Source organism: Monosiga brevicollis, genomic scaffold (assembly GCF_000002865.3).
Source record: "Monosiga brevicollis MX1 MONBRscaffold_17 genomic scaffold, whole genome shotgun sequence".
Classification (NCBI taxonomy): Eukaryota; class Choanoflagellata; order Craspedida; family Salpingoecidae; genus Monosiga; species Monosiga brevicollis.
Genome location: NW_001865054.1, coordinates 692,877 through 702,500, shown reverse-complemented (window position 1 = coordinate 702,500; position 9,624 = coordinate 692,877). Strand labels below are relative to the sequence as shown.

Genomic DNA, 9,624 nt, shown 5'->3' with positions numbered 1-9,624 from the left:
CTCTCTCTCTCTCTCTCTCTCTCTCTCTCTCTCTCTCTCTCTCTCTCTCTCTCTCTCTCTCTCTCTCTCTCTCTCTTGATTTTTATTTTTTTTATTTTATTTTTGGGGGTCTTTGCTTGCAGCTGGTGGTGACGCTGGGTGCTGGTGGTGTATAGATTGATGGGATAGATCCCGCGAGGCGTAAGGTGTGTGCTGGGGGCGGAGTTGAATGCAGGCTGAGCTGGGCGAGTCAGAAACCGGAGACTGGACTCTTCCTCTCTGCGCCAAGCTCGGGCGGGATTGCACTGATCTTCTTCTGTGGTTGTTTCGGCCTTGGCGTGTTCACTTGCTCCCTTGCTCACTCGCTCACTCGCTCACTCGCCCACTTGCCTTCGCGCTTGTCCTATCCTCCGCCGAGCAGCTCCAGTGACGTTCTGACACCAAGCGGCGGCGTCGTTGTGGCCTCGTGAACCGGCGACATGGCTTCTGAAAGCACGGTCCCGGCCGACCCGGCCGAGTCACCGCTGGGCTTGAGCCAAGAATCGGCCTCGCAGGTTATTGAGGATATTCGCAACTTCATGTCGGATCTGGATTTTGCCACCCAACAAGATAACTTTGGGGCGGCGCCCTTGTCGGTGAACATGATGCGCCGCCTCACAATCCTCCGGAAGCGCCTGGCCACTTCTCAGGACAAGATGCGCCAGCGCTTGTCCTCAAACAATCTAAACTCCTTGCGCCGAAAGATGATTACTGGCAACCCTCACAAACGAGTTCGCGACTTTGTCAAGGAGGAGCCTGTTGTGAAAACCATCGACAAATTCTCATTTGTGGCAGGCGTCTCCACCATGCTGGCGCTTGAGTATTTTCTTCTTCAAGAAACCCGCTACTTGCCCTACTTTTACGTGGCCCTCATGTTCCCACTTCTCATGGCGCGCTGGTTCCTTTACCGCAAAGCCGGTTGGCAGGTATGAACTGTGACACCTGCCATCCCGCTCACCTGCCTTTGCGTGCTCTTTCACACCTCAAGATGAACGAAAACGAAAGAAAAAAAAAGCAAAGAGAAGCGTCAGATCGAGAGCAAAGGGTGGGGTGGGGTTGCTCGTATTCTTCCCCGTGCCTTGTTGGCGCACTCACGTTCTCCACAACATCGCTCGTTGCCACATTTTACAGTATTTTCTTGCCGACTTTTGCTACTTCCTCAACTGGCTGACCATGCTGTGCATCTTGTTGCCTTCGGTGTTTGGAGCCACCGCCCGGCGCATCTCGTTTGTTATGGGCCACGGCGTGAGTCATATCCGCTCGCTGGATCAGAATCAGCTTGGCAGTGCTACGCAAACCATGCATGTGATCCATCTTTTTTTTGGGGTGCCGTCACCCGCCAACCACGTCTGAAAAGTAGCATGGCCTGCATTTGTACATTATTCAATTTGCTTTGCGTTGACCTGTTCCCCCTTTGCTCTGGCGTTACACGTAGCCCCTTGCCATCGCCATCGTGGCGTGGCGCAACTCCATGGTGTTCCATTCTTTGGACAAGACCACCTCGGTGTATTTGCATGTACTCCCCGCGCTCGTCAGCTTCTCGTGGCGCTGGGACGAACTCACCGAATGCCATGCCAACCCTGAGCTGGAGATGTGTCAGCTCAGTCTCATGGACTGGCTCGTCTATCCCCTGGCCTTTTACGCTGCTTGGCAAGTGTTTTATCTCTGGTACACTGAGGTGCTCAATGCCGATCACCTACGTACCGACCAGGCGCTTGAAACCTCGCTCCGCTGGCTCGCCCGCTCCCCTGGCGGCATGGCTGCAGTGGCCAAGACCTTCTGTCGAGCAGTTGGCATTATGAAGCCGGATGAAAACTTTGACAGTGAAAGCATGAAAACCAAACTCATCTTTGTGGCTTGTCAATTCATCTTTACCATCTTTACCATTCTGCCATGCAAGGTGTGCGCTCGAGGCGTCGACTGCCGTGGCCTTCTGAGGTGGCTTAATCCTACTTGCGCAAGCACTTGTTCATGCTCGATCCAAACCTCACTGCGTCGCCTTTTTTTCCGTTGCTACACCACGCTAGCTGTATTTTGACTACTACCTGGTCAACGTGGGCTTCCTCCTCTTCATTTACATCGCGGTAGGTTCATGGTTTTTACAAAGAGACCTCTTGCTAGCCGGCCTAGAGTTGCCAAACTGCCTGTGCACGCTACACCCAGTCCATCATCCTGATGGTCTGGACGCGGCCCGACGCGTCTTCGCTCTCATATGACTTGTCCCGCACACCTCCTTTGACTTGTAGTGTCTATACAACGGAGCTTCTTATTACATTCATGTGTTCAGCAAGGTCGGTCATCCAATTTGACTTGCACCGTGGCCGCATGCTTGAGCCATGGCCTGTGCTGATGCCGCATCCCCTGCATCTCTTTATCGTGCACAGCGCTATGTTGAACAGTTTCGCCGAGAAATCGAGACTGCTGCCGTGGCACAAGAGGCAAAAATCGAGGCCATTGCCGAGCTTGCTGAGGAGCAAGCATCAAAAGATGCCCAGGAGCAAAGGGCCCCGGAGCAAGACGTCCAGGAGCTCAACGAGTCAACTGAGGACCCTTTCAAACTCAATTGAAGCTTTAAGTTGCTTCGAATGTAGCAACCTCGTCACCAACCGTCAGCCCTTGCTGCTATAGCAAAGGTCAATGACAGTTTGGATCTCCTCGGCGTGTCACACACAGCTCACGGGCAGATGGGATTGAGAAGTTTTTTTTTCTCGTCTTTTATACAAGGTGTATGTTCGCACACGTGCGTTTTCTCGTGCGCGACGCTTGAGTATGGACCGAGTTTCGCATCCGACAGCTTGTCATCTGCGCGTGCCCAACCCAATCAATTCAACGTCTTTCTTTGTACCTTCCCCGGCATTCATCTCAATTATTATCGACTCACAAAGCCGTCAACGTTCCGAATCTCATCTGTAGGCCCGATACGCTGGGAAGAGGAAACAACACATTTCATGCCATCTTTGTTGGCTTTGTTAATCTCATCAGGGCAACCGAACATTGGGGCTTGTTCTTGACCCGTTGATTTCAAAGGACGTGGTTTGAGGTGAGCATGGCATGGGTACAATTCAAGTCAGGATGCCATGCAACACACGCCGCACAGCACACTGCACTATGAACACCACGCGATCGATACAACAATCACAAAACTTCTTCATCGCGTTACTGCCATCAACAAACTGTGGGCTAGAGCATGACGAAGTTCATGACCAGCCGGCAGCAGCTGGCCGGTCCTAAGCACATGGCGTGCGGCCTCACGAATGTCTGAATCTCTGTCTGCATCTTTGTTAATCTCGGCACGGGCCACGTCAATGAGGGTGCTGTAACGTATGTGCTGCCTCACGCCGACAAGGTCAACATAACCAGTGAAAGGCTTCGAAATCCCGCTTGATGAGAATTGGACTTGTTGAGAATTGGACTTGTTGAGAATTGGACTGTAGCACTCCGTAGAGACGTCAAAGCCATGCAGAGAAAAGATGACGCCGGCAAACCCCACCTGGATCCTTGCCATGGCCCGTCTGCAGTTCCAGCATAAGCCGCTTATGAAGGGGACCGCGTCGAACAAATGTGGAGAGGAGCTGTTGCCAAGAGCTGAGATCCGCTTCCGCGATGCAAAACAGCTCAAACAAGCCCAAGACTTGAATGACGTAGGACGACGTGTTGCTTATGCGTCGGATCAGACGACACTTATCAACCCGGCAACTTGGCCAAGCCCGAAGAAATTGAAACTCTGCATTAGCCAATATAAAACTCGGCGTTGGAGGCTGACGTTAAGACGTTGAAGTAAAATTCCGATCAAATGCATGAGGGCTTTTTCCAAAGCCTTTTCCGTCGCAAGAAGCGCCTGACCCAGAGATTGCAAGTTGTGTTTGTCAACCAGACGCCTCAAGTGTCGACAGATGTTCTTATCTTGGGTGAGGGCCTGCATCATATCTAGCGCCTCTGCTTCCAGTGGGTCGCTTCTCAAAACGTTACGAAGTCGGTTCTCAATGGCACGTACAGCCCCGACCAGGTAGCTCTCAGCATTGGACTTAGCCCTCATGAAAGCCTTGTCGTCGTGTGCCATCCGATACACAGCATCATCAAGAATGGAGCCGACACGCTGTACATCGCCCTCGATACACGCAGTTTGCAAAGCACGATCGGTAAAAAACATTTCGTGCGGCCTACAGCAAGAAACCGGACGTGGAGGAGAGATGCACATCAATCGTTGCAGAAGCTCGCACATCACAGGAAACAAATAGGATGCAAAACGACAAGTCTGGTATCAAATATCCTAATGAGCCAAGGTACGTACTGCCAGAACCACAGTCCCGCATCAGCGAGGAGCAGGACGAAGGCGACGATGGACCAGAAATATAGCTTTTCGTTGTGCAAGTGGTGTGCATCCAAAGACTTCTGCACACGGTCACCGGCTGCACTCAACTGCCGCTTCATCATAGTCCAGTCCACGTCGAACAAGGATTGCGAGGCAGAAGCTTGAAGGTTTGCAACTTTGCTCTTCAAATTCATAAGCTGCTCGTGCATGACACGAAGGGAGTGTGAGTTCCTGGCACTGGTCGCCACAGACACGTCATTGAAAATAGATTGGTGCAGGCTTCGTGTACGCGACGAGATGCTTGGTCAATGCCTTCTGAAGCTAACCATGTGCGAAGCGGCCGGCCGTACGCCAACAGCTGCAATGCACCATCTGGAATGCTCAAAGTCTCTGGCTTGAGGCCCTCGACAATCTCGTCGCAGTGCTTGCTAAGAGTATCTTCGAGAGTTTGTTTGGCCTGTGTCATCAAAGACCCGCTGTTTGGTAAGGATGCCCCAACACGGCTGCCAACCCAAGCCTCAAGTTGGTCATCAAGGCAGCAGGTCCACTCGATCTGCTGCAGCGCAGATGCTAGCTTCTGGAACCCCTTGCTGAATTGTCCTTGCTTGAGGTCCTCCAGATCTTGACTGACTTGCTCTAGCCTTCGTTCAATGGCGTGACAAACAAGGTTTGTAGTTTCATGGGCGGTTTCCAGCATGGATCTTAGCGGTGCGTAACTGCTCAGCTTGTTCAGCTTCTTCAACGCAATCTCAGCAGCTGGGCCTGTCTCGCTGTTGATGGTCAGATCGTTGTTCGGCGTCAAGAGCTCTTGCAAAGGCATCAAAACCTGAATTTGCACAACCGTCTTGGCTTTCGCGCCAAGATTATGGGCTTTTTCACCGCTTGATGGGGGCAGGTGAAGGGCTTCGGGGCGCGCAGCTAAGCTCTGAAGGATAGTGCATATACTTCCCAGCTTGCGCACAGCATTATCAGAATCCAAGTCCAAGGGGCCATCATCTAGAAAGGAATCGGCCTGTTTGGAAAATGCTTCTTGCCACTTCTCCACTGACGTCTCGGCTGACTCCAGCATCGAGCTGGAATCAATTTCAAAATCCTCAAACTCTTTTGCGCGCTGCAATGTGGCCAAATGATCCACAAGCGTGTTCAAGGCCTTGGGGTCCATGTCCATGGCCGGCTTTTCTTCGCAAATGTTTTTCATCTCGGTGACGTGCTTCAGACCGCATTCGCGCAGTTGGTGGCTGAGCTCATTTAGTTGCTTGGTGCTTAATATTTGCAGTGGGCCCACATTGTACCAAAACCTTTTCCACAGGTTCAACTCATCTTTCGCGTCCGCGCTAAAGCAATTTTTGTGCAACTTGGCCAAATTGGCCAGTAGCTGATCTCCGTGCTCCTGCAATGCTGTCTGAAGACGCGACATCATCGCCTTATAACCCAAATCAGGGTCAGCAGGCTTGTGCTGAGCGGCTGAAGGCTCGGTACCTGGTGTCTCATTGAATGAGGGAGGGGCAAGATCTGCCGCACTGCTCGCTACACTTGCTGGCAAGCAAGACCAATACGAGTGCTCGGCTGGCCTTGCAAACGTATCAAAGGTCTGCACGGCCCGGTAGCGCTGAAGAGCGTGTTGATAGTTGAACCCCCTCAAAGCTTTCTGAAACGCCCCATGGTGCGCCATCATATCATCTTTCACGAGTTGGATGGCGCTTTCGTATTTTTCTTCGACGGTACTTTCTGGCACGAGTTCTGACAACCAGCGAAGGGCTTGCGTTGTTCTTGCAGAGCAGGTCAAGTCAACTTTCAACTCAGTGGGCTGCTCTTGCACTTTGATATTCAACTCTGAGAGCTGCTCTTGCACTTTTTGGACTGCGTTGGCTAGAAGCTGATTAAACAGTGCGAGCTCCGTTTTGGACAGAGGCGCCCCGAGGTTGGTCATTGTGCCTACGTTCAAGGGCTCGAGCGCGCGTAGCCGCTCTTTGAGATCACGGGACTCCTGGGCTGCGGCCCGCAGCACAACAGTCTCTGCAGCTGCTCGATCATGGTCACCATGATGTCACGGAAGGCCGCCTTGGCTTCAGTCGCGGTCAAAATTTCTCGCAGCGTTCAATGATTTTGGCACTCGTTGTGTTCTCAGCATGCGTGTAGACGAAAAGGATGCTGCTACCGACCGCACTGGGGTTAGGCACAAAGGATAAAATGGCCCCAAGGTGTTGTTGCATGTTAGCAGTACTGCTCATATTCGACTTGAAATTCGTAAAAATCAAAAGACGCGCCTTTGTAGCCCGTTTCACCAAGAACCACAGAGCAAAGGCATTGGCCCAGCCTTGCTTGTTCATGCCCCGTTGCTCCTCCTGGCTAAATTCACGTGTGTCGCGAAAGCCAGGGGTGTCCACAAACTGTAGGTCACCAGCCATGTGGAAGGTCAATGAATTGGTCGTGGACCTCCAACCACCGCCAATGACAGCTCCACCGCAGACGTGTTGTCCTGCGACCATGACAAGCTTGTAATCTTTTTTGGTAAAGCCAGCGCCCTTCAACCAGAGAATGGTGGTTGTCTTGCCGCACAGGTGTCCCCCAAGCAAAAGACAACGTTTGTCTGCTGAACCGAATTTGGCTGAGGAGAGCTCCCCTGGCAAGTTGATGCGCGGGCACTGTCGAGTTGTTGTCCAATGAGGGCAATGAGGCCATCGATATCCCAGGGGTCTGAGAACTGACGCGCTTGCTGTGACACAACCGATTCAGCATCTGAGAGTGACGAGACAGCAGCAACGGAAGCGCCAAGATGAGGTCATTACCACAGCAGGTGGGGTTGCTTGAGAAGAGACAACAGTACTGGGGTGCACACATGGCGCTTACCTACCCGTGGTGACAGAATCCCAGCCACGAAACTGTGCATCATCTTCGGAAGCTTGCGCCATGGCGTAAGCGGAAGCCTTTACGGCACCACCACTGTGGTGTGCGGAGACGGGGTGGGCAACCTTGGGAGCGCCTGCGAAGCAAAGCTGAGCTGAAGTCCTTGTGATCAAACGCGTTTTTTTGGTTCAAGTCCTGGCGCAAAGCACCAGCCAAAACAAAAATGCGCCTGTGAGAGCAGATCAACTCTCGTGACAAAGAAGGAGAGCTTCACCAGTGCTAAACGCCACTCACGGTCAGCACCGCGTTACACACTCTGGTTTGTCGATCAGAGCCAAACGCCACTGAAAAATAGTACTCCTCATGCTTCTGTGTGAAGCTGTCGGAGTTGTATGTATGTGTCCATGGTCAGCACGACATTACACACACCCTCTACTGTAGTTAATCAATCGGAGTCGGACTCGATCAGTGCCAAACGTCACTCGGGAATACGTCTGTTTGTGTGCAGAATTACACACTCGAGTTGGCATACGTATCGCTCATGCAAGTGCTTGCATAAAACAGGCTGTGTGAACCCGAGGATGTAGGTTGTATCTTGCAATCAGCCACAGTGCCTGTGTGTTGGCTACTACAGGTGCGAGCACAGAGTTAGCTCGCATTGGGGGTCGATAGTAACAAAAAAATGATCACCAAATCAAAGAAACGAGACGAAAGTTGGCACCACCAGACCATGGCGAGCATGACATTCTTGTTCCTCCTGCGGACAAGCGCGGCCTTGTCTGCCCAGTACGATGCCGTACCAGAGGACGACCTGGACGAACTCTGGTTGACAATGGTGACGACGAGGAGGTTGGCGCACCAGGCGTTGCGGCGCTTCCGCGGCTGAGCGTGCCGCCTTTGTGCGAGCTGCCCTCTTCACCCTCACTGCAACTGCCGGTCACTGCCCACGGGGCGCGGCAGCCAGCGAGACCAACCCGTACACCTATTGCTGTCTGACACCAGGAAGAAGTCTGTCTACGAGGCAGACGCGAGCGCCTCCCCAGTCATGGCTTCGGCTTGGCAAAATGATCGCCCTGCCGAGGCTGGTCGGCCGGCCGGGGTGCCATTGAGCCAATACCTTCCTTCAGCGGTGGGCCCCAGATATGCCTACGCTGAGAGTTCGAAAGGCTGGCACCGACATTTGCGACAAATGCGCGGAGTTGAAAGCCCGTATCAAAGAACATGACGACGAGGCCTCCAGGGTCACCTTGCAGGCTCATCGCGTCCGCGCGCGGGAGGCGAGGGGCCTGTACGACTTTTTGCGGCGCGCGACACCGACACAGCAGGCCAACTTTGTGCGCGTAAACTTGATTTTGCTGACAAGGTGCACTTGCCTCGCATGCGCGATCAGCCTGGAAAGATGTACTTCCTGACGGGCCTTGAGGGGAGCCTTTTTCGTGTTGCCATCGGCAATTCCTCGACACAGATCAACTACACGCTGGTGGAGCATCACTGGCCCATGGGCAGGACGACCTTCAGGTGTGCTCCATGCTACACGACAGCCTGGACAATCCGCGCGTGCACGGCGCTTTGCAACCTGTCCTACACGCGGACAATTACGCCGGCCACAATAAGAACCGCTTCGTGATGCAGTACCTGGCCTGGCACGTGCTCATCGGCCTCAACGACATTATCAAACTCCGCTTTATGGTCGTTGGGCACTCGAAGAATTACTGCGACGCACACTTTGACCTCGAGCCGAAGGTCTGAGCCATTATGACGCCCCGTAACATGATGGCGCCGGTGGAGGCGAGCTGCAGGTAGACCTGGGCGCCAGGTCAACTGGGTCAACTGGAAGGCGCTACTGGCGCAGTATTTTGTGAACAAGGGGATTTCCAGGATCGCAATGACCCACCACTTCGAGTTTCATGCCAGTGCTTCAGGTGTGGTGTATCTGCGCCAGTCGCTAGCCTCGGACCCAACTTGCCGGGTGCAGCTGCTCAAGCCCCGCTTGGGGGCCGCGCAAGAGACCATCCCGGAACGGATTCAGGCAGATATGAAGGGATTTCCTCTTGTCATCATATCCCTAAGCTCCATCCCGGCCACTAAAATCCAGTCATGGGCCGCGTACTTGGCCCATGCGATGGGACCCTGCCTACAAGTGCCCGAACAGACAAAAGCCTTCTTCGAGAATGTCTGCCTGACCGGGAATCGGGAGGCGTACCCACCCTAATTTGAAATTGCCGTAACTTTGCGCACAGTGCAGCTATCGCGCTTAGGTTTGGGCCGGAGGCCCGGAGGACGCCGACCTTCAAAACTCGTTTTCTGGCCCCAGACACCTAGGAAAGATCGAAATCAGTCTCTGCAGCTGGTTTCACGCAAACGACGATGATCGATCTTTGAATTGAACCTTATATGCACGGCAGTGGTCGAACGAAGTCTTTTGTATCGAGAGACAAAGAAAGCCC

At 53.2% G+C, this 9,624-nt stretch overlaps 3 protein-coding genes across 3 annotated transcripts; 2 read left to right on the top strand and 1 right to left on the bottom strand.

Annotated features, from left to right (window-relative positions):
- Positions 1–114: 114 nt before the first annotated feature.
- Positions 115–2,861, top strand: MONBRDRAFT_37885 (uncharacterized protein). The gene is made up of 7 exons (XM_001747566.1): positions 115–185; positions 401–944; positions 1,150–1,263; positions 1,454–1,918; positions 2,046–2,102; positions 2,265–2,309; positions 2,403–2,861. Exons 2-7 carry the CDS (start codon positions 459–461, stop codon positions 2,583–2,585), a joined length of 1,350 nt encoding a protein of 449 aa, XP_001747618.1. The 5' UTR covers positions 115–185; positions 401–458; the 3' UTR covers positions 2,586–2,861.
- An 827-nt stretch (positions 2,862–3,688) lies between these two features.
- MONBRDRAFT_27137 (uncharacterized protein) lies at positions 3,689–6,260 on the bottom strand (the record flags this gene model as incomplete). Its single annotated transcript, XM_001747470.1, has 3 exons — positions 3,689–4,178; positions 4,310–4,561; positions 4,681–6,260. 3 exons carry the CDS (start codon positions 6,258–6,260, stop codon positions 3,689–3,691), a joined length of 2,322 nt encoding a protein of 773 aa, XP_001747522.1.
- A 1,647-nt stretch (positions 6,261–7,907) lies between these two features.
- On the top strand, positions 7,908–9,389 carry MONBRDRAFT_9846 (uncharacterized protein; the record flags this gene model as incomplete). Its single annotated transcript, XM_001747565.1, has 3 exons — positions 7,908–8,026; positions 8,719–8,920; positions 8,994–9,389. 3 exons carry the CDS (start codon positions 7,908–7,910, stop codon positions 9,387–9,389), a joined length of 717 nt encoding a protein of 238 aa, XP_001747617.1.
- Positions 9,390–9,624: the final 235 nt, after the last annotated feature.

What these genes read in the sequence shown, in the direction of transcription:
- MONBRDRAFT_37885 (XM_001747566.1), top strand. Translation starts at nt 459, where the DNA reads ATGGCTTCTGAAAGCACGGTCCCGGCCGACCCGGCCGAGTCACCGCTG. An exon ending in ACCGCAAAGCCGGTTGGCAG is followed by an intron (nt 945 to 1,149) that starts GTATGAACTGTG and finishes CACATTTTACAG; the next exon opens with TATTTTCTTGCCGACTTTTG. An exon ending in ACATTCATGTGTTCAGCAAG is followed by an intron (nt 2,310 to 2,402) that starts GTCGGTCATCCA and finishes TATCGTGCACAG; the next exon opens with CGCTATGTTGAACAGTTTCG.